The sequence below is a fragment of the Anopheles merus genome, chromosome 3R (genome assembly GCF_017562075.2).
Source record: "Anopheles merus strain MAF chromosome 3R, AmerM5.1, whole genome shotgun sequence".
NCBI lineage: Eukaryota > Metazoa > Arthropoda > Insecta > Diptera > Culicidae > Anopheles > Anopheles merus.
The window spans coordinates 30,098,298-30,123,317 of NC_054084.1; the positions used below are offsets into that span (position 1 = coordinate 30,098,298).

The 25,020-nt window shown below is 42.5% G+C and overlaps 1 protein-coding gene across 1 annotated transcript in view; it reads left to right on the plus strand.

Annotated features, from left to right (window-relative positions):
* LOC121595555 overlaps window positions 1-25,020 on the plus strand; it is a 108,413-nt gene that overhangs the window by 10,323 nt on the left and 73,070 nt on the right. The window contains exon 2 of the mRNA XM_041919601.1: window positions 19,096-19,854. Coding sequence (XP_041775535.1) covers window positions 19,681-19,854 — 174 coding nt within the window. The 5' untranslated portion in view covers window positions 19,096-19,680. The remainder of the gene's footprint in view (window positions 1-19,095; window positions 19,855-25,020) is intronic.

Sequence of the window (25,020 nt, forward strand, 5' to 3'; positions counted from 1 at the left end):
GGTATTTTTTATAAACTGATGCCGTAATTGCTCTTACATCGAGCTGTTTATTTTTCGGCATGAAAAATACATCATGTATCCCGTTATAAGATGCGGGATACGCTCGGAATCTGGGATTCCCTTTCAACGATTGACCCATGAATTGATCACGGGACGTTGAAGGTAAGGGCTCGTTACTAGCCTTTTTTTTCGCATTCTGTCCTAGATCAGAACTTTTTCGCTTCACTGTAGTAAAGCCCTCCTCCGATTCATCCATCGGCTCCGCCTCCATGAGAGAGTCGGAGCGAGAGAAAAAAAAACCCAACTGTGTGACGAGAAAGGATAGGTAAACAAGAGAGGATCACTTACCACAAGTAGACACACGAGAGCGAGAGTACACGACGAACGAGCGCTACGCACCTGTCCGACGAATGCGCTCTACACTCACAAACCTACACTACAGTACACACGCTGCGCGTATACACGCGCTGCACACAACTCTACGCACTACACACTGTACGCACTATACACTAAGCACAGATCGCTTTCCGATCGTTCTCGCACGTATTCCTTTGCAGTGCGTATGGTCGAGGTCAGTGGCTTGTTGTCCGGCAAAAAATCCATCCACTTGGAGCGCGTATCGATCACGTCTGATTCGCTTCGTGGTTGGGGACAGAATGTTGAAATACATTATAATAATTTGAAAAATATCAAAGCGCCTCAATAATATGCAACTTTTAAGTTTGAAAATAGATTATTAAAAAATACAGATTCGTTTTAAATGACCTCAATTTGCACCAAAAGTAGTCTCGTAATAAACATGAGGTGAAGGTCGTTTTGGAAATTGCCCTTTTTTTTCTATTTGTCATGTAAACTTCGAATTTGTTTTTAAATATATCAACATGGCTGACACATATTGCACACACAAATGAACAATCATATTAATAAAAATGGATTCCATTGGCTTAAGATCAGGAGGACTTTCCAGATCACAAGTTCAGTTGATTTGCTGTGCAATATATGTGGCTAAAATCTTTTTAAACTGCATATAGCTTTAGGAAGCGCTTGTGCAGACTAATTAGTTTTAAGAATCTCCTCGTACAGGCAGTGTCAGAGATACGTGGAATCTGGTATACGCATTTTTACATAATCGTGCATTTCTCAGTTTTATCCATTTTTATTTATTGATAAAATTAGAAATACATCGAATAATATTTGCAGGGGATAAAACCACCCATTACAAGCAAAAGGAAAATAAATTTAAATATTGTTTGGCTGAAAATCCCAGAATACAATTTACAAAGAAGTTAGAAATACTCGGCTTATCAAATTTTTTCGTTAATAGCGTATTTCAAATACAACTTGTATAGCCTGTTTCAAGTTCCCTTCGTCCAACACTTAATATGTATTTAATAAGATCAATTGCTATTGATGCCTTAGTCTCAAATAAGAAGTCTTGAAACGAACTTAAGAATACATTTACAGGTTGATTAAAGCCAGCCATCAAAACTCCAATTTTAGTTTGAACTGACAGTCTTATAAGCATCATAGTCTCAAGTAACAAGTCTTTAAACGTGCTTAAGAATGCGTTTACAGGTTGATTAAAGCCAGCCATCAAAACTCCAATTTTAGTTGCAACAGACAGTCTTATAAGCGACTTCAGAACGTTTTAAAGGTTTAACAACTTTAAAGGCTGTTAAGCATCTTCAAAAGACATGTTGAAACTATGTGGCTCAGTGTACTCATAGTAAAGAATGCTTCAAAACATGTTTAAGTGTAAAAGGTATGGGAAATGTTTCTTGGGGAGTCATCAATGAAAACTGCGCAGCTGATCGGTTCAAAGGATTGAACGCAAGACTGACACATTGACAGGACTGCGCGCTAGTCACTGGACTACGAAGCTGACTCACGTTGACCTGGACTAATGGCGTATAAAACAGAGTCCAGCTGACTAAATACATACCTTATTTCTTAAATGGTGAAGATATATAGAAGCAAAATGACAAAAGAGTCAAATAAATTAGCAACATATGTCACTCAACAAGGGCATCGAAATATTCAAACTTTTACCAAACCCGATAAAGGACCATTCTTTCCAAACCATTACATGCAACATGGTGTTTCAACAACTGCTATCGATTGTAGCTGTTACACTTTTTCCAATCCTAAAACAACCTACCGATCCCCCACGCCCTACTGCGCAAATTCGAACCCATCAGCCGTCTCAAATCCTTCCAGCGTTGTAAATTTTACGTTCGCCCGTAAGCTTCCAAAATCCGAACACGCGCTTTTCTACGCAACTGGAGGCGCAAGAAGAGAAAAAAACGCGCGTCTGGTCTTCAACTGGCAAAAGATATGCTTCAGCACGTCCGACAGCTCTAGTGTGAAATGAGGGGTGTTATGGCGCAAAAAAAAAGCTACACAACACAAAGCGCAACCGGGAACGGGCAGCCGGTCACACGAACGGGAATGCACGGAATGTGGACCCCAAGGGGCGGCACCATTTTTATGCGCCACGGTACCCCCGGTTTCGGTCCATTACTCACGACCAAACGCGTTTGGCAGCATGGGAGGGACATAAAATTTTGGAACATTCTGCTAAAACAAACGCGCTTTGCATGGGCGGAGACAGAGCTGGCGAGGTCGAAAGCAAGCTGTTAACGTGCGCAGTTTTCGACCACGTTTCCACGCCGCTGTGCAAGTGGATGAGGCATTGAGCGGGAAGGAGCGGTGGCGTTGGTGGAAAAGTTTTCTAATTTCAATATGATATTGATTGCCCGTTTTCGGGGGATGGATGCAATTTTTCGGAAATTTTGGAAGTGTCGAAAGTTGGGTGGAAAAATGGTGGAAAACTTTTGTCTCCTCCAGTCCTCCGATCCTTGCACCGAGCCCTCCGAGTGGGAGTGACGATCTGGGCGTGAATTGTGGGTGCTTTTCTCCATACTGGTTTCGAAATTTTCTTAAGCTGCTAAACACACCAATCATGTTCGAATATTAAAGTGTCCCAGTGATGGTTTGAAGCAGAGCAAACAGAGACAAAAAGCGTAGCGGAAAATTGTAACGAAACAGTGTTTGGGAGACGCGGCGGACACGCGATTAGCGTAAAATTATTCTTCCACATCGCTTTGCCCGATTGTTTACTTTTGATGGCACAGAAACCATGGATGAAAAGTGAAAACAAGGCTTTTTTATTGTTTATAGCAGAAAGAAAGCAGCGAAAAAAAAAACTGATGCTGGCAAAGCATCCGAAAAACCAACAGGAAACAAAAATAAATGCCATTTTTCACTGTATTCTACGACTGCAAACACCCCACCGGTTTTGGCCACGTTTGGGGGGGGGGGTCCTATTTTTATGATCCCCATTGAAGCGGCGGGGAAATGTTTGCGCCCATGAAATGATGGCGTTGATGATACATTTTTCTCCAAAAATAGAAGCTAAATTGTAAAATTTCACGATCGAAACCTTTGAGCCGTCAAGGGAAGGCCGAAGGATCATTAATTTTCCCACCATCGCTTTCATCGCTTGGACAGCAGGCGTAGGGAAAGCTTGTGTGGGTCGTGTCGGTAGGCAAATTGGGAGCAATAAATAGAATGGCACAATTGCCATCGTTCCCTTTCTTGTCCCAGGTCCTTTGTTGTGTCCCCCCCCCACAACCGTAGGGTGTATGTGTACGTATGGAGTAGTGGTGTTAGAGGCAGTAAACTCGTTACGATCGGACCATTGGTGGCCTTCCACGTTGGTGTCACGCTGTGGTGAATGGGTCGACTACCCCCGGGCGGAGTCAAATTGCTGACTATAAAAAAGTAATCGCTAAGCTTAATCGATGGTCGCCCCGGTTACTACCCTCCCGCAAGGTGGAAAGGATCACAGAGCGGTGGACAAGTGGACGTGACGCTTACCCAGAGAGCGGAGAACTAATCATTGGGGAGAGTGGGCGAAAGGACTGTTGGAAGAATTTCTTGCTGAAAGTTTGATGAAAAGAGCAAATAGTTTGTTCCTGTTCCACAATAAAAAATGGGGTTACCTTACCCGCTGGCAGCATGTGGGGCGATGCAAACAGCCTGATTGGACGGTAATCCGATTAACCCTTAAAGCGCCAACCAGCCTGTTTATCAAGGATTATGTGGATATCAGTTTGCTACTTCAAATTTGCATTATTGTTACAAACCAAAATAGTAGAAAGCAATAGAATATAACCCCTTTTTTTTGGCCAGACGACCCAAATGATACTTGAAAGAGAGTCCATCCTAAATCCATCCCATTCCAGCACACTAATCCCATTTGCCTCGTCAATCCTTTCGACAGACTCGGGTTTCGCTTTGAAAGTGATTCAACCGTAATGAACGCACACAAACACTCCACAAAAAAATTGCTCAAATCTTGCATTTTCATTCCATTTAATGCTCTCCTAACACTCACACACACACACAAGCCCGAAAACAACCCCCCGAAGCTTTGTGTGTCCATCCCTCTGAAATCAGAACCGAAAAAGAGGCTACCTTAAAGTCCACTTCGCTTAAGCACGAGTCACCCAGTGAGGGGAGGTTGAAAATCTGGGCTGAATACACTCACGATCCTTACAGCACAACGATGAATCTCTGTGCACTGAAACGCAACCCGAAACCGTCCCGGGGTACATGTGCGAAACGGAATCGATGGTAAGACATCTTAAAATGGAATAATAATTGAATTCTTGGGCAAGGTTTTCCAGCCTTCGAGCTGCAAAAATTTGGACTGGACCCCGGAGAGGAGGGGTTTTTTTTTGTTTGCTCCTATTCGTTGAATGAACTCCAATGGCTTCGCATAGATTTTTGGGCAGGTTTTTCGTTTTGTGTTGGCAACAATTTCCAAAAGGGACAGGGCTAGATTCTTTTGTTTCTCATTTTGAACATGCCTTTCGTTTTTTTTTTCATTTTTAACTCTTAAAAAAGGGAGCAGATAGAAAACTTACACAGTGGACGACTGAATGGGACAGCCATTTTGGCATACATTTGGCCAGGGAAAGGGGGGCAAAGCCTTGCCGATCGAAAGATCGCTTTTTTATAGTAGATTATCTAGTGTTCCTTTCCCACCGACAGCGCTAAAGCGGCTCACTAAAGGTAGGTTTATTTGTTCGCAGGATGTGGTTTTTTTCTTGGTAAAATAAATTAAAGATTTTCCGTTACCTATCGGGTAACGAATATCGGTGCGAGGAGACCAGCAAAAGCACTGAATGAATTCCCTTAAAAGGCTATACTGATATTACCATCTCTTCGTACCTCTCTGGAACGAACACAATAGAGAGGGGTGAAAAAAATAACAATGACCATGCCTTTCAAACGCCGCAAACCACTGAAATGATGATGGTCATTTGGTGACCTAAGGAAAATGGGACATCGACCTGTCGTTTAGCAAAGGATAAACAAGCTTGAGCTTTTCATTGCTTCCCTTTTTGTGTGTCGCTGTGGTTTGTACACCCTGTACTTATCAGAGTTCGTTTATTGTTCGTGCTGTGTATTATCCATTTCAATCAGCTGGCCAGTGCTCATGGGGATCGGTCAGGGTTATCCATTATTGAATAGAAAATTGCATCGACCACGCAAAGTGCATTCGAATGGATTGTAGATTGCGTGCCATTAACAAAAAGCATTGTTGGAGTTCATTTGTCATCGATCGATATAGGAAACATGTGAACATGTGTTTGGGGCAGATTGTTGTGTTGAAAATTTAATCTGAATGTAGTAACTATTCCAAGTGTAACTTTAAAGTTGCTTTTGACGCACATTTCCATCAGTTTGCTTACTTGAACCATTTTTGATGCCTAGATGTATGCAATCCACACAGCAAAGTGGGCATAATATATTTTTGGATTATTCTTATTTCATTAAAATACTCTATGATCGTGCAGCCGACTACTGCTTAAGTTCTCATACTTTATATTACGAAACCAATAGCCAAGAAAGAATCATCTCAGCAAAATCCCCTTCAAATACACAAACCATCGTCATCACGTTATCTAATCGCACGCTACAAGCGCACATCATAAACGAAAACTAAAGCACACACACACACACATTTTCACTCCAACGTTAGCAGTGCCCGATGATGCCGAAGTGCGCACTGCACCAGTTCGGCAAGCTCGAAAAGCTGCCATCTTGAAGGCAAAGCCTTACCGAAAATGGAGTTTTTTAATTAAACTAAATGCTGCTTCTACTGCTGCTAATGTTGCTTTTTCTTCTCGCTGGTTCTTGTGCGTGTGTGCCAAAACTTTAGGGCACTCGTCCTGATGCTCGTGCGTTCCCGCTCCTGAGCGGCTCGCTCATTAAGGACACCAGCGGCGGCGGCGCTGTGTTGGCGTGTCTAGAGAATAAATTCATTATTAAATTTCTCAATTGTCACATTCCCACCTTGCCCCTGTTTGTCTGATGTTGTTTCTGTCTTAGATGTTTCCATGCCACCTTAGGAATCGGTTGTTATTGGGTTGCCTTTTCGCAAAGGTGATACAAGTCGACATCTTGGTCGAAGCAGAATGAGTCAAATGAGTTGAGCTTAGATTTCTTCTGAGCTCAAACGAGGGCAAAAAGCTTTAATTTCTGCTCGAAAATCTAATTCCGTCGACTTTTTGGAGCGCTTTGCGCAAAATTAATCAGTAACTTTGAGCCCCTGTTCCTCCCCGCTTGGTAACCACACAAAACCGAAAGGAGGCGCATTGTGGCTTGTGGCGGTATTTGCCACGCGGGACTGCGGGATTTATGTTTCATTTCACCACACACGAGCACACAGTATGCAAACACTGCTGCTTCTTCATCCGTATCGCTCTGTCCAAGGAACCTCTCATTTCGGTAGGAATGTTGCCACTTCCGGTTACGTTGCGTAAGCGCTGCCTGCTCGCTCCTCACTTTATCCTTTTTGAAAGCAAGAGTTTTGAGCGAACAGTTAAACCCGCCAGGACCTGGTTTATCTCGGGGAAATTAAATATTACCACCGAGCTATACGTTTCACTATCATACACACACACACAGATCTCGCCCAAGAATGCACAGTGTTGGAAGTCGTGTAGTGTTGAAACCCCCCCCCCCCCACCCGTTGGGGATGGAAAAAAGTTAATCTCCATAAATAAGCAAAAACATTCGGGGCACTTTTTAACGTTCGCTCTGGGCTCTGGCGGAAAGGGAAAAGGTATTGCGCGAAGGGTTTTGTTTTGATTGTGGGAGAGATTGTGACTTTTCCGTGCACACATTTGGAGGCCTTGGTATTGCCGCCACCGCTCGCATGGTGCTGGTGATGCAGGAGCTTTGGGGATCGTAATATGAGATGATATTTCCACCCAAAAAGTGTATCGCGTGTGTTGTGGGGCGAGAAAGGTTTATGTGTGAGGATGTTTTTTGTTTTGCTTTACAAAAACCAGTACTGTTTTGCTTAAATTCCGCAAGGATGGTTTATAGCCGGCGCGAATGGAGCGTGCAGTAGAATGTGGGTTTTGGATGCTCATAATGGGGAATGGAGCAGAAGATTGTGTTTTTGTGGGCTTTCTGTGACTTTTTATTTACGGAAATGAACCAAAATTGAGTGAGTTTGAAAATGTAATCTAACCTTATAGTGAAATGGTACGATAAATGCACTTTAATATGTCATTTTGGCGAATGTATTCAATTGAGAAAGTGGAGTTTGTTTAAGTTTACCTTTACAATGCATAAATTCTGAATTGATGATTCGAAGCATACTTAAATTACTATCCTCTTCCCTAACAATCTAAAATGTAAAGCTAGAATCTTGATCAGATGACCAGGGGAATAAGGCAAGAGATCGGACAACTTATTAATAAAAATTTCCATAAAATATATATTATTCACTCCTTTTTCTAGCCAAGAAGCTTATATTTTCATCCTGTTCGTGGAACCATATTCATCATCAATCACTTTAGTTCATTTCACCTTTTGCGTTAAAAAATACATTTTAAAATTGTTTGGTTTTCATTTTTCTGTTTCCAATTAGGGTAGATGCACCAATAGTGGTGCAATTTGTGGTGGTACAGGCGTATTTTAATGGATTTAAAATGTCAGGAAGAACAATTTCTGAATATTTTAACACATAACAGTTGGAATATGTTTTATCTTCGCAATCACAACCATTTTTACCATGAAACACAAAAAATTTGCGAAAAAATACATATTTTTGTGATTGCTTCGTTGTACCTATAATGGTTGTATGGTTCCTATAGTCGTCGTATTGTGTTCCTATAGTGGTGCTAAACAAAAATGCCTCAAAACAGTGTGAATCAATGAAACTTAGTTTTGAAGCTGTTTTCGTGTGAATAGCAGGAATCACTGCCATAATAATGATTTCTTTCGTAATTTGATCGTAAAAAATGTATGAATTAGGGTGATGAAAATGTTGACTTAAGTACTGAATAACACCTGTCGTTAACCCATACCCAGAAGAGTTTGCTTGATTTGAAATCGATTTTTCACTTAGCCAAATAAGCGAATTTTGGCCTTTGTTTGGTAAATTACTTACAGAAAACTCATTTTTGTTGCTTATTTTAATGAAAACAGTACGACATGTCAAAATGTCGTCGAAAAAAATCTATGATTACCTGTTTTTTATTGATTTTAGAACTAGGACCACTATAGGAACATACCTGTTTGGTGTACCTATAATGGCACTATCGTAAAAAACACTTAAAAATACGTAAATATGGTCAAAAGCCAATGAATTAGAATTAAATAATATCATTTGATAACAATTATGTTAAAAAACTAATAATTGCGTTGTTATGTGGTAATTTAGAACGTTAACAAAAATATGAGTATCGTTATGAAATCCTAAGGATTTTGGAAAAATGTTGATACCTTTCACAAAATAATGGATTTTTCGGTCACAAAGAAACGGAATGGCCCCATTTCATTTTTAAATTCTTTGTAAAAGGCTAGAGAACATTTCACACTATCGTAGATAACGTAACTACTGTTAATTTATCGTATGAGACGCATTTTAGTGCAATACCACCACTATTGGTACTAGCACCACTATAGGTACGTTTACCCTAGTTTAGATAATTTAAATAAATTTTAAACTGTCGATCTAAGTAGTTTTTAGCCTTTCATTACAAAATATTTATGTTTCATCAAAAGACAAAACTCAATTTCAATTTCATGAGCTAAACTGATCGAGCTGGCCACGGATTATCGTTTGTGTACATATAATCTAGGCTAAAAACCTGAGGCTAGTTTTTGTAGAAATTGTATTCGCTACGTGATATATTTGAAAGTATTCAGAACCTATCTCTCTACCCTATGTTGCAAATAGTAACGTTGGGAACTTTCTCTATTTCCCTCGAAATGTTACGTAATTGAGGGATGCCACTACTTATTTTTACTGTGGCGCCATCTACAGTGAAACAGTAGCAAATGGAGCAGTAGTAGAGCAGTTTTAAGCAATGTTTATGATTCACAAGTGAATCATTCTCTAAGTTGGACTTGTGGTACAGTCGTCAACTCGAACGACTTAACAACATGCTCGTCACGGGTTCAAGCCCCGCATGGAACGTGCCGCCATACGTAGGACTGACTATCCTGCTATGGGAGGAATCAATAAGTCACTGAAAGCCAAGCCCACAAGTGGTACAGGCAGGCCTTGGCCGGCAACGGTTGTTGAGCCAAAAGAAAAAGAAGGAATGAACACATTGCAAGAACAGATTTAACAACATTGAAATGTAATAAAAACTAAATCCACTTACAGTGTTTGACCTATTTTATAGGTCCTGTGAAGCACCCCAAACATCGAGCATTTAAAAAGGATTTCTAAACAAAAAAGACCTTATATTCAATGCCAGATCATCGGGGAAAACCCCTCTCTTTCAACGTTCAATTTGTCTCCATCGATGCAAAACTCTGCACGCGGAGAATGGGTGAAACAACGTTTTAAACCAGAAACCGTTTCACCCAAGAGCTTTCCCCGAGTGCCTGAGTGTTTTTACCTACCTTCTGTTTCATCTGCAGTGCAAAAGTTCTCAACCGAGCATTGTAGTACCGCTTCTTCTTCTTTTTTTTTTCTTCGTTCGAATTCCCACAGTCATTCCCCATTGCTTTCGAGAGCGCAATGACGTTGCCGTGCCGATAGTTGAGTAAGCACCTGGCCCACCCGTACCAAAACTCGTGGGTTTTCATTCTCAAGGACGGAACGATGTTCGCCGAACGGGAGCCGGAATGCCACATAGGCTTCATGTGTAATGAGAGCTCTTTTTTTTTTCGTTGTAACCAACCAGTAAAGCCTGAGCACCTTTTACACTACATTTTACTTGATGGGTTTTCATCCTACTGCTCCTGTTGTTGTTGTTGCTGGTTGGTGTTTTTTTTTCCACTCCCACTCCCTTGTGCGGACACGTTGACTCGGCTCAATTGTGACTGTTTCGCTTGTTAGCTCGCCGGAGCGAGCTGTGTTCCTATGCTTTCGGGCTCGTTAGTATCAGTTTCCGCATGGGAATATCCGGTACGTTTCATTCTTACCGTTGCTGTTGTTGTTGTTGGTTGAAAATGTTTTCCACCGTTTTTGTTTCAATGGAGGAAAAAACGCACACACGCAGCACCTGAACGATAGGTTGGTCGTTGGTCGTGGGAGCAAAAAGAGGAAGGTTTTTTGCCGTCAGCGCTATTTGTCGAGTGGTTGAGAGAGGGGATCGTCAATTCTGATGTTTCTACTCTTGATGCTTGGTAAACTGGTATCGATGGTTCCTTGGGGAAATGGGAATGATATTGTTTCTGGCTGGCAAGAACTGACTGATGTGTAACACCACAGCCCGTTACGCAAGCACATCCGACAGCGAGCGGAAACGTTGTGTGCGCTCTCCCAATGACCTTTGGATGTACTTTTGATGGAACGTTTTGAAAGCTTCCCGGGATCGTATAGGTTATGAAATCGTTTTGAGGAAGTCGTATGATGTAACTATGTTTCTTTATTCTTGTTTTAGTTTGCTTTTCAATGTTTTCAATATTCATTTTCGTGGACCTAATTCAAACTAATAGTGCCTTTCAATAGAAAAGACTCTCTCAGGCATTTCATCATAAAAATAGTTTTAAATAGATTTTCCCCCAACTACAACTATCCCTCTTAACGGAGGCAATTTTCTTCAGCTAACGCCCAACCCCGGCGACAACCAAGCAATTTTCTCGCCCGGTTATTACACCTATTATGCTCAATGACCCCCCCCCCCCCCCCGTCATCAATGTTGCCCCGAATAGTAATGAGCGCGCCCCGAACGACACGTGAAAGATAACAAAAGAAAGCCAGCCACGCGAGTAAGCTTTGATCGGAAAGTCTTTGAAGACGCCATAAGGATATCCGAAGATATCCCGGGGTGTTGTGTTGTGCATTCTTTCCCGGTTGCGGTTACGGGGCCGTGTCCTCACCGTCCCAGGGATGGGCACAAGGTACATAAACTCCAAGCAAGAAGGAAAGCAAGCAAACGCGACAGCCCTAGCCTGGCAAACGGGAGCTGTGGCTCAAATGAATCGGACGTCCTGAAACACAACCGGAAGGATATGAATTTTATACAAGGACATCCCACGGGTGGATGGGGGAGGATGCGAAGAAACTAAGAAAAGCAAGGCAGGGTGTTGTGTTGCTTTGGTTGGCACAAGAAAAATGGCGCTTTCTGCTAAGCCGTTCGCCGTGCCTACACGTAGCAGGGCCAACGCTCTTCGACGCAAACACCAGATAACCCAAGCGAAAAATGGATCAAGGGAACGAGTGTGAGCGACAGAGAGAGAGAGAGAGAGAGAGAGAGAGAGAGAGAGAATAGGGGGCTGAGCGCAAAGAGAAGAAGGAAGAGAGTGATCGTTATCTTTATGCTAATATTAAACAGAAGTTGTGGTTACGTCTTGGTGGTTACGTGGTGGTTCTAACGCTGCTCCGAAGTGCACACAGACAGCCAAGCTCGTAACCGGAAGCTCGGGGGCTGCCGGGAAAAGATACACTCCAAAGCCGCTGTCGGGAAGGACAACACGAAACATAAACACAGCTGAGCTTTTATTTAGTTTTCGTTTGCTGAAACGAAAGGGGCAAATGTGGCAGTTTTTCCCGCTGCTGCGGCCCAAAACTTCTCAAACGTTGGGAGGCGTGGGCTATATACGACACACGCAGAACCTTAGTACTCCGTACCGGAAGGTTGGTTGGTTTTGGAGTGGTGGATTGAGGGAGAGATGAAAGAGCTTAGCAGAACTTTAATGCTACGTTTGCAGAGCTTCACACAACGACCACGGGAGGATGTCGTAAATTTCGCCCCTCACATCCTTTGCTTCTTGGAGAAAGGAGTTTTATCCCCGCCGTGAAGGAGCACCTACCTAGCTCGGTGTAACAATCGTTTGCCCCGTGCCCCAATCATGGCGGGAAGGGAATAAAAATAAATAGTCAAATCTGGTAGCGAAACAAACGGACCCCTTTTTTCATACACTGCGTGCGTACCAAATAGACCGCGCTCTCAGGTGTTGCGCGGACTCCGGTGTAACCATAACCCATAGACAAATTGTAGTATTCTTTCTCCAGGGCACATGGAACATGTAAAACGGCCACCGAGTTTACCCAACCGCAAAAAAAGAGAAACAATTTCGCTGTAACAGCTGCCAAATAAAGACGTTTGATAAATGTGTCACGGGGGGGTAGAAAGGAAAGTTTCTCCATACGCGTGTGCCTGGGGAAGGATTTCGTTGTGTCTCCCACTCATTCTCAAAACGATTTCAGACCAAAGCGAAATCTTAATAATCTGGCACTGGCACGTATGGAGCGTTTGGCTGGGACATGATGGCACCAGGCGGACGGGTTGATTGAAGTTGTGAGATGTTTATCTTTTGTTTATTTATTTTTTTGTGCGTGTTTTGATGTTTTCTTGCGTCTAGGCTGTTCTAAGTTGGCATTGTGAATAGGTCGTCATGTATCATACCCGGCCTACTGAAGTGCCAGTCCTTTTGCAATAAATGAGGATTATGTTGGGATGATAATTTCATTATCCCTACCAAAATAATTGCTATAAAGTGAATAAGCATGTTGTTGATGAAAAGGATAAATTTACCGATAATGGTTGAAGAACACTAACATATTTTCATACTTTAGAATTTCATAATTAATTGTCGCCTCAAAAGATTGCAACAACAATTTTCATGTTTTCTACGGTGATTGTCTTCAAACGGAAGATACGGATGTACGGAAAGATGTTCCTTGAACAGCTGAAGTCATGTCATAAAATAAAAATAAGCTTATTAAATTCATTAAGTTTGATGTTTGAATTATTTTTTTCTTTGACAGAAACGTGGTCCAAAATAAAGGAGGAAATCTTCAATTCCAAATGACTTACAATGATTTCGTTAAGCACGAATCAGTATAACAATTTAACGTGAAAAGTATTCAACGCAGTGTTGGTTTAAATGACAGACGTCCATGCTTTATAGTGTCGCTATCATAGTGGCATGTATCAAATCCCATATGAACCACTTATAATCCTCTCTTGAAGCATAGCAAATATAATTTTCAACACAATTCTTTGAGTTTTATTGAAATCTTAAAAAATTATTAACATGACCATTTACTTTTCTTACTAACTGCAGAAGTAATGACTTATGTGGATATTGAAAATATAACCTTTAGGGTAATTTTGTTGCAATTGTTGCTCGCTTAAGGGAACAGTCTGCGTAATTTATATGTTTCTGAAGGATAAAATCACAATATGCATGTTATGCGTGCCTAGTATACATAATTATTGTTTGAATTATAGTTTGTAGTTTAGGGATAAAAATAATGAACAATAGCCAGAAATACTGATTTTCTAATCTAATCTAAAACCCAATTGTTGCACTCTTACAAAAACTCTAAATTTTATTATTGCACTCTTTGAACCCAATTATTGCACACTTTCCAATACACTGAAACCGATGAAAAAGAGCCCTAAACTGGTTTTTTTTCTCTATCGAATAGTGTTTAGGACAATACTAAACGCTGTGACATTATGCGTTTGTCTTTGGTTCATGCCGGAATTCTGGAAAATAAGTAACGAACATGCAGCTGCTGCCACATGCTAATCGCACAGGACGAAATAAACTTTATTTTGTGAGGCACCATTCTTAGTAATCTAGCTAAAAAAAATTATTCGTTTTGATCGAAATGAGACGAAAATTTTTCATTTGGGCTTAAAAAATCGAAAAAGTGCTATTTAAAAAAATAAATAGTGGAGTATGCGGATAAAATGCTCAAGATGAAAGGAAAAATGCTAGCTCCTATCAAAGTTTTGTAAATATGTGGAAAAACAACAATTTATACGCAGTGTGCAATAATTGGATAGAGTGCAACAATTGGCATATTATCCTACATCAGCCACAAGCAAGAATGACACAAAAAAGACGGTATTATATTGGTTTTCATTTCGAAATCGCCTTGCGTTCTGGGTGGCAATCATTTTATTTAAAATTCATTGTCCAAACACTGACTTCCACCTACCTAGCACAACCTAATCCCACGCTTTTCGAACTGCAAAAAAAAAAAAAACAATCGTTCACACTTCAAAACGGTTTACACCGGGGGCATATTTCAACTGCAAAATCCCCACTGCTGCACGACTGCAAAACGACACGATTTGTCACATTTCACACGGTTGCTGCAGTTAACCGGGTACACGGAAGCGCATGACCATTTAAATTCAATCCATTCATAAACCACTAAGAAACGATTATGGCAAATGACGTAACTGTCAACTGATAAATCTTGCCTGCCCCAAGAGAGCACCTCGCCAGCGCTCGCCATTTCGCCAACGCAACCGCTCTGCCTGCAGATACTGGTGCGAAAAATGACCGGCACCGTTTCGAATTATCGAAATTAGCTTCTCCCGTACCGTCTGCTCCTGCTGCAAACCGAGCGCTTAATCCGATACATTGCCTGCGGGATGGCGGGACTGGATGGCGGACCGTCCCAATCGGACACAGATACTTTGTGGCAAATGATCACAATTTGCGGCCTAACCGGCATATTTCCCTTCCCGAAGCCGCTGCTTGCGGCTTTGCTGTGGTTTTGCACTCGCTAGAATGTGGCCAGACCACAGTGCAAGCAGCGAGCCACCGAGGCTTAAATCAATCGCAATGAAATGGGCGGTTTGGTGTTAAAAGTTTGCTGCCGCAGAATCTTGCAGAGCGTAGCGAAAAGAAGCGCCTCCCGAACGATCGTGAGACCACCGCGATGCTGATTGCATAGCCCTCAGGGGGGGAAGGATCGCAATGGGCGGCGTGTTACCGTGCCGCGTGTGGGGTGGCGAGGTGTTGCTGTATTATTTATGTTACGGCACGATCGGCTTGGACAGCTCGCCCTCTGCGTAGGTTAGTGTGTATGGATTAGTTTTTTACCGTTCCCGCGTTTTTTCCCTCTTCTCCCAGGATCGGTTATGATCAATGGTGTTGCAGTCCCTGTTTCTATGCGTGAAGGGAAATAGCTTTAATCGTGTGCGATTTCTTCCCGCTGGTAGCAAACAGCTCATCTTTTACCAAGCAAAGGTAGCCGTTTAGATGGTGGTGGCGTAATGCAAACAAGCGCTCAACCTTTTCCCCCTGCATAACGGTGTCAGTGAACGGTGTGTACAGTTAATCGCTAATCGATTGGGGCGTTTTATGGGATGTGCTTTTTGGTTCACACCTTTGGCAGAGGCATTACCATTATCGGGCTGATTGAAACCGACAGCGATCGATTTTTAATTAATAAATGTTATCGCAAAGATAAACACAGCATGGAAAGAAAAAAGGGCGACCAATTTGCAACAATGTTTATGTTGGAGGAGCAGTATGAGATGAAGTCACACAAGAAAATTGCGGTACAGTTTGAATGCTGCGCACGATTGAATGCTGTGCAAGCAAGGTAATAACTATTATTAAAGCAGCTAATGAACAATTCAAACCTTCTAAGGCGATACAAGAACGACTCACGTTTTAGAACGCGTCATGCTAGTTTTTCCAGTGTTCTTTAAATTAAATCATTACCGTTTTACGATTAGACTGGATTTAATGTTTGTCTCGCTAATTGCACCGCATCAGTACTACCTGACGTAGCACGGGTTTAAGCAGTGATGGGAATAACTGCTCATTAGTTCAGTGGATTCAAGCAAAGTGGATGAGCTAGCATGGCGGGTTGCATAGTTTATGTTGAGAGTGAAATGACGTTGAAAGTGTATTTTAATTCACGATTGAATTGAATCTATTCAAGTGAGTTATGAATCGGGCTAGAGAGAATCATAACACACAAGAGTGATTCAATTCAATGTGAAAGTGTTGCTTTTCAATCAAGAGTTGGATTACACATCGAAATTAATTTCAATAGAGTTTATTTTACTCATGAATCATTAAATTCGTTTTGAATGAGTTATCGCTCGGCTTGGCGAGTTGAATGAATTTAAATTTACCTATCACAGGAGTTATTTATCTCACAAATGATTTATTTCATCAAGAGTAAGTTGCTTGTTTGCATAAAGCACTAAATCACTGAGGATAATAGTAATTTAACTCAATTAAATTAATTATTAAAAGGCTACTAGTTGGTGCAGACAGTTGAATCTCTTCACAATGATTTAATCCCAACTCACTCATTTGCTCAGCTTGATTCAGTATGCACATCACTAGACTCATTGCACAAAACGGTTTGTTTGGATAACAAACATTACAGTACAGCGTTTTGAATCTGCTCGCACATCCAATATCGATCGTGGTGGTGCCGCACCGGATAAGATTTGAAGCGTTGACGGTTTATTTGCTGGTGGGGCGCCATAAAAGCGACTCTGCCGCCACCAATTGTTCCATCTCCGCCGCCTGACGCACAAATAAAGCAATACCAAAAAGGAAATAAAATTTAAAAGCCTCACAGTAATGAGCGTCGCTTGAGAGTGGCACAGTCAGTGCAGCAAAAGCGCAGTGCACCGTAGAAGGGGAGAGCAAAAAAACAACAGGGGAGTAATTAAAATATTACTCGGTGTGTGGATTGCAATTGAATCGTATGAAAAAGGGAAGATGGACGGTACGAAACGATTCTTTTAAATGCGACGTTGTTGAGGATAATTTCATAATTTGCAGTACTGTGTGACTGCACCAGGCGCCAAACTGAGCGGCTCAATTAGATCGATGAAAGCTTTAAAGCCTGCCGTAACCCGGTTCTTGAAAATGTCTGAGTCTTGGAAGGTTGCGTGGGACGATCGGGTTTTGGGGCAGACATTTAGCGTCATACTGGAAATTGCAAGAAGAAGAAAGAACACAACGTGGAATTTAAATAAATAAAAAAAGTAACGTTTTTTTTGGAAAAATGCCTTATAAACAGCTATTGTTTATGATGATCTTGTTCACTTGAAACACTTCATTGCACCCACTGAATTCAACGCTGAAATTCTTAAATTCTCCAAAAATAGATGAATCTTCACTTCTGCGCTAACTCAAAAATACTGTCAAGACATTATTACTCCTCCATTTGCCCCGTGACAACGGTGTGCTATTTATGGAATGGTTCAATCGCACGACCTGAAAGCTCATTTTGTCAAACTACATAAATTATGAAATCCCATCCCAGCAGTACCACCAGTAGTCCACCACCACGCGCTCCCGACAAGATCAAACAGCGGCTGGCTCAGGCTTTTTCAAAATTGTAATCATTCTTTTGCCCCGAGCCAAACCGAGAACCTTTTGACGCAACAGCACTTCATCACCATTGAGGTTTGTACAGGTTCGGTTTTTGCATATTTCTTTTCATTTTTTCGCACCGACTCTTCACTCAAACACGAAACACGTAGTCTGGACGTTGGAAGCACTTCAAGCAGCCAGTAGTTCAGCCAGCTCTCGAACGTCCAACCGGTCGGAGATAACAACATCCAAAAGGGCTCTATTTCGATGCTAATGAAGATTTACCTATTTTTGACCTTCGGCAGTCCTTTGCGAACCGCTTTGGCGCGAGAAGGTCAACGAACAACCGTTGGCTGAGCACGGTTAAATTAAATCCACCGACGAGACGACGGCGGGCGTCAAGATTGAAAAGAAAACAATCACGGCAATGGAAAAACTTGCTCCTGCCCTGTGACGGTGTGGAGCCCCGAGCACTGAAAGCGTTCAGTAGTAATCAGATAGTTTTTCTTTCTTGCTTTTTTTTCTCTTTTGCACCAAACCATTGCCGAGGATTGCAAAATATTATCGAAAGAAAAGTGAAACCAAAAAACAACGACACCGAACCATTCGGAAGGAAGGAACTTAGGAGTCGAGTGACTTGTTCAAAAGTGGCAACGAAAACTATCGCACTGTGAGGGAAAAGCAAGAGGGCTTCATAAAGTTATGAAAATGATACACACAGACCACAGGCAAGGCTTCTTGCCATCGAGGAAGAGCTGTAGAACGAGACAAGTGCCACATTGCCATTTGACGTTTACTGCAGTACAAATATGTGTGTATGTGTATGTTTTACAGCGGCACGTATGGGGCTTCGTGTCGTGTCGCTCCCGGTACGTGGTTTGGAACAATAATTCCAACAGCTCAAAGTTGTTGTAGTAACGAGGAACATACAAAAAAAAGGCGAAGGGAAAACAACATTTTCCACTAAACACACACACACATACAAGACAACAAACTCCATCCGAGGAAGAAGTGTTGTCTTTTTTGCTAATATGACGGTGGTGAAAGTGTCGCAGAATGTCCGAGTGAAAATCAATACACTGCGAAATTTTGAAACCTTTGACAGCATCAGTGGGCAACGTGGAAGTGGATTGGCAGAGTGTAGTGTACGTGGAAATGGTGACGGTGAAAACCTCGATTTTTTCCACGCAGGGTCGCTTTCACTGCAGCTCCATAAAGTTGCGGGACAGGAGGCGTGTTGTGCGGAGTAAATGGAAAAGTTTTTTGGGCCGTTTTCTTGCCAGTGTGCCAGGGCGTGCGAGTTTTAAGCGATAGCGTAGCTTCTTCGTGCTCAGTGTGTTATTTCAGTGCTCTTGAAGTGTTTTCATTAGGAAAAGGACATATTTTTCGAGCATATGTGCAATATTTTTAAAGACATTTTTTTTAAATCCTTCCATTTTAAAGCCATCCTTTTTTGATGTTAGTAGAATTATTTGATTGTCTTACTTTTATTCACACCTTTCTTTGCAGTACGTCAGGTCTGTAGCACCAAGCACAGGGGCAAGCAGTGTTGGAAGTGTTGGTGGTGGCAATGAGTGACAAAGTATTAGCACGATGAATTCGATCGCACCATAGGCGTGGAAAGGTTAAAATAATTGCTGTGAAAATGTGATATTATTGCCGCAAACGAATCGCCGGTTCGAAACGAAAGGTGTAAGGTTCGGTTCCAAGTGTGTTTTTGTGTGTCTGTGTGGTCATTCCAAATTTTGGTGTTTCCTCCCAGTACTCCATCACGATCCAGTGCACGGTCATAACCTCGCAATAGTTTAACATCATCGCTGTGAATGATTTTTGTTGCCGTCATCCAAGCCCCGAGAACTGGACGGTTCTGTGATGCTGTGAAGGGAGACGACACACACGCACGCAATTTCCTGAAGTTTGCAATTGCAAGTCCTCTTTCCGTTCCCTTCTCCACATCGATCGCTGTTTTTTCCGGTCCTTATTTCCTCAAACGAGTAAAAAAAAGGTTGTGAATCAAGTGCAACGAACGCGTGTCTCACGAAGCTCCTCAAAGCTGTCTTCTCTATCTCCCCCGGTTTGTAAATTCCGACACAAATGTTTGCCACCTCCGTGACGCTCGCGATTGCAAACGGACGACCGACGACGGCGACGACCACCATGATGGACCGGACAGAGTATGTGCTAGGCCTGAACAAACATCGCAATCTGGGCCCAACCGGACTGGACAAGACCACGATGGCAGCCCTGGCCACTAGCGGCAAGTTTATGGTAAGTGGCTGAGTATATTAGCGCCTATTTCCCTTTTCCAATCAATCATTCACCACCCAGCTACTCTGTTACAATTTAACTTCGCTGAAATGTGTGTATTACTTTAAAGCTAAATGCTGAAATCTGATACAACCGATCCGATCTGCTGTGGACCACTATCACGATGAAAGCACACCATTGACGACTTAAACTGCGCTTAGCACCCAATGTCAGGCGCAATTAATAACGCATTTTGAAACGCATGATCGTTGGTTCCTGCTATCAAAGAGCCTACGGCTTGCACCGTCGGCAACGGTTCGTTTGCAAAACGATCGTGCTGTAAAGTGGGAAACCTGACCATACATTATTCCCATTTTGTCTCACAAACACGTGAGCAAAGCTTGCGATCGTGGTGCACAACATACAGCGATTAGTTTCCATTCCCACCGGCCACGAGCATGATATCACGATTCTAAACGCGTTTCGCGTCACCTAAACACTCATCGCGTCACACCGATCGCCAAAACACTTTCACCTCAAAACAGGGCCACAAGCTGGGGTTCTGTTTTTTTTTGCTTTGCATTGGCGATTGAACCAATTAATAAATTATCTTTCTATGCGGGCATGTAATCTTGTCACATAAATTACAACGACACGAACGGAGGCCGACTTCCTGACATCTTCCCCCGGCCGCCCGCCATGAAGGTGTGTTGCGTAGCGCCTGCTGGCTTTTCATGCTGTCGTTGGGAAGGAAAAAGCTGCAGCAGATTGAAGATAAGAGTTAGGTAGTGTTTTGGTGGTCCCTTTTCCTGGTACTTGGTTGGATTATGGTTTTGGCGGGGAGAGTATTGGACAAAGCTCGGCGGAGAAGTTTATCGATTTTCGGTGCTGAAGAGATCTTATTGAATAATCTTTTTTTTACTATTGGGAAGAACTTTTGTTTGTGGTGGTTTGAATGAATAAGTTGGATCAATTGTACAATGCTTGTCCTTTCAACCTTGAATTGTTGGTGTACTGTAAAGTCTCTGCAATCTGCAGATTCTTCAAAATCATCTGTTTCACCTAAATATTACCTGGGTTTTCTAAGCTATAATTTGATGCTGACGTCAAAAGATGGCATATTTCAACACTTGAATGCTCCACTGTAACTCGTTAGTTTCTCTAAGAAAAGTTTCCCTCAAATATTTAGTTTATATCAAGGTTCACCGTACAGACACTAAGCTGTGCTTCCCAGAAAACATGGTGTAAGATTCTTAAGCAGCTCTTTCATGCTGTCCATTTTACGCACGATGTCAACATAAAGCATCCTTCCCTAGCCCAAGATCTTGTTGTGTATTGCTCTGAATATCTTTCAAGGTCATTTGAAAATAACCATAAGAAGATACCGTTATTATTACGCTTCTTGGAACAGCTCCGTTAGAATGTCCGAAGATGTCTTTTGCAATAAAATACAGAGATATTTTCAAGATCATGATCTTACACACCTGAGCCTGTCCATATCAAGAATTTGTGTCTCCGTAGCGAGTTATGTGTTTAAAGTTAGGGGGCTTGGAATGGTTACAGATTCATAAGAACAACCTGCAACCCCGTACCACCTCCTTGCTAAGGTTGAAGAATTGTAACCCAGCTGCAAACATTTTCCTTTAATAATCTATTAATAACCATAAACAAGCCTTGCATCCGGTGCCCACGCATGGTAACATTCTGTCAAGAAAGGGTCACCAGCAGAGCTCCTTCAAGAAACGGACACAGTGGGAGTGTGGGGACCTTTTTCCGTGCGTTCCAGTCTATGGTTTTCCTTCGGCATGTCATGCCAGTCCATTTTGATCCTTTGACCGAAAATGGCCTACTACGAAACAGCACACCATGGTATGGGTGTGGTAGCATACGGCTGAATGCTGAAACCTTTTCCTCCAAATGGGAAGGCGAGCCGTTCCGTTTCCCCTCCCAACTTCCAGCTGGCAACACGTTTCCGATGTGTGAAGATTCGGCAAGCAGTCAATCCAGATAGCTTCTCATCATCCTTTTCCCGCACCCGTTCGGTTTAGAATGTGATAGGTTTCCTATTCGAAGAAAAGAGCAGGAATAGCAGCGAGGAAGAAAAGAGCCAAATAAATAGCTCACCCAGACGGTACCGTCCAATTTTTGCCCAGACAGGTTCGCATGAAATTATCATAAGCTGACTGGTGAACTTCCCGGTCTCTGGCCTCGGTGTACCGTACCCTAGACTACGGTGTACGTGCCAGTCCATACGTATTATCAGATTTGGTTCCTATCGGGGCAAATGGTGAAAGAAACCCTATACCATACGGAACACACACACACACACACACACACACACACACACACACACACACACACACACACACACACACACACACACACACACACACACACACACACACACACCACACACACACACACACACACACACACACACACACACACACACACACCACACACACACACACACACACACACACACACACACACACACACACACACACACACACACACACACACACAAATAGGGGTGTTTTCATAGGGGCACGGGGATGGAAAAGCTCCTATCTGGGAAAAGCTCGGCCATATTTTTTGCACTCGCTCGAAATCCTTTGGCGTGATTGCTTGAGCTGAGAGTGACGTGAAGAGCGGGTGATTAGTAGGAGCAGCATAATCCTGTCTCGATGCAGGTTGGTCAGTGTCTCTGTATGTGTGTCTGTGTACAGACAGACAGACATACAACTGTCAGAATAGACAGCAAATGCAAGGGAGATGGGAGCGATAATCAGAACATCGGAGCTGCTGGAAGCTGTAGTGATTGCATTTGCAGACCATCTGCCTGAAGATTCTGATGAACCATTCATTGGTTGCCTCGTTCGATGGCATTAGCATCGCAACAGACAGCAGAGTTTTGGGGGCATTGTTTGAGTTTGAGCTGGAGAAATAAATACTTCAATCTGAGCATTCCGAGCCGGTTAAGAACAATAAAGCAAAGTGAAGTGAAAGTTTCTCTCCCCCATCAATATCCAGATGTGGGATTGCGATTACTGCGGAAATACACATATATGCGGGTGTTTTGTATTCATATTATGATGAAATGGAGGAACTGAGGGAATGTCTGCTGTGGAGAAAACTTCTCCACAATAATCGGTGATTGTGTGCCTTATTTGCCCTTATGATTTGCCCTTATTTGTCTTGAGTGTCACATTCAGAAAATGATTTATGTTTTTCAATCATTATAAAAGAACGACAGGGAAGAAGATCTTTAGTATTGAAGATGCAAGGACTTGTACACCAAAAACTTGATCTTGACATGTTTTGTTCAACGTAAGCCATTATATCCACTTCGTCAGTGAAAGGAAAGTAGACTTGATACTTCTCCGTCTATATAGCGACCCGGACATCTACACAATACACCATTTGTTCGCTTTCCTGCACATTACATTAGAACTCATCCTGTACAAAATACATTGCGACCAACTTGCTCTTCCATTGGCTCATTTATTTAAGCATTGTTAACATTGTTTTCTCTATCTTATCCCGCAAACTTGTACAGCTTGTAATTAAGAACTTTAAATCTTTACCCCCCAACAAACGTCCCATTTTTGGAGCGAATTAAGCTGGAATGTTTTCTCTCCATTTCTCTCCCGTTTCAAACTTATCGAAGCAGGAAGTACATATGGGTTTGAGTGCATTCTTATCGAACTGCTTCACCCGGACTCGGAGTGAAGGACCAACTGCATCAAACCCAACCACAGGGGAGGCAGGGGCAGGAATACTTTTCTAAGTGGTATACATTAATTTCCCCTCTAAACACATCTCGCAGCCAAGGCAGATTGGACTGCACTGGCGGTAGTGCCAGCTGGTTTGATCATGTTTTTTGTATGTCTTTCGATATAATTACCTATCTAAACTCTCACTCCAAACGCCCTGCGCGCACTGTACAGGAGAGAGAGAGAGAGGGACATAGACCAGAGAATACAGAAAGGCAAACTTAGTAGAATGCTTTCTCCAAAAAGAATGGAATGCTGTGCGATAAGTAAAACGATGGCGGATGGCGGATAAACGGGCGCCCGTGCTCCCCCGATATGGCCCCGATAAATCAACCCTAATTAATGGAGGTACTTAAGCATGATGTCGGCTTTATGATGGAGTGCTGGCGCTCGCTTACTGGGAAGCGAATGAAGCAGAAATAAATCAAATTCATTCAATAAATGGTACGTTTCGCGGTGACGTTTCAATGTGCCCCATGTGCCGGGTGCCGAATGTGAAGCCGCGTAGTAGCAAAGCGCGTACTGTAAATTAATTGTCAACAGCAGCGCACTTTCAGTGTTGCCGAAGGTCACCGATTTAAAGTAGCGTTTTCTTCTCATTGATCTGTTAAAGTCACTTCTTTGGAGGAGGTTTTTGCCTCGTTCAATCGCAAACATCCTTCACGCAATGGCAACACTTTTAGGCGTCCCGTCTTTTTGCACATCACCTTGCAAAGCGCCGTGTGTTCAGTGCTAAAGTTGTTGAGTGGTGTCCGTTCCGGTTACTAAATGGACCATCATGCCCACTCTCCCCCCCAAGGTGAAAAAGCGAAGTTAATGGACGTTTTAATTGAAACGACCACACTTAAACAGGATCGCTTAGGCGCTCCGCTCGAGCACGGTTTGTATATGGTGGCTTGAGCATAGCAGCGATGCACTCCGGGTGCACAACTGACTCGCCTGAGTGTGAGTGATTAGCAGCTAGCTCGTTGCACGTGAGAATATGATTTATGATGAATCACCACCAGAGGGCAGCGTTTGGAGGGAATTGCATCACACGATCCGAACGCGTGCAGCGTGACAATTTGTTACCCGTCACGGAGGTGATTCGTTTGCATTTTTTTTTTGTACTTGCAAATTAGTTAAGTGTCAAAAAGTGTGAAGAATGGACACCTCAAAAGAGCGCTACATACACACACACACACACGCACACGCTCTGCTCTGACGGGACATTGCTCAAAGTCAGCAATGCCGGTGTAGCCGGAAAGGTGTAAACATCAGAAAGGGTAACAAAAAAGGAGGCTGAAAAAAAAGTCATTTATTTTAATATGATTTTGTTTGCAGCAGGGAGCGAAGAAAAACTGCGGCCCAAGTTCATCCCCCAACCATAAAGTGGTAGGCATTTATCTTTGAATAATTAAAACCTGCCCTC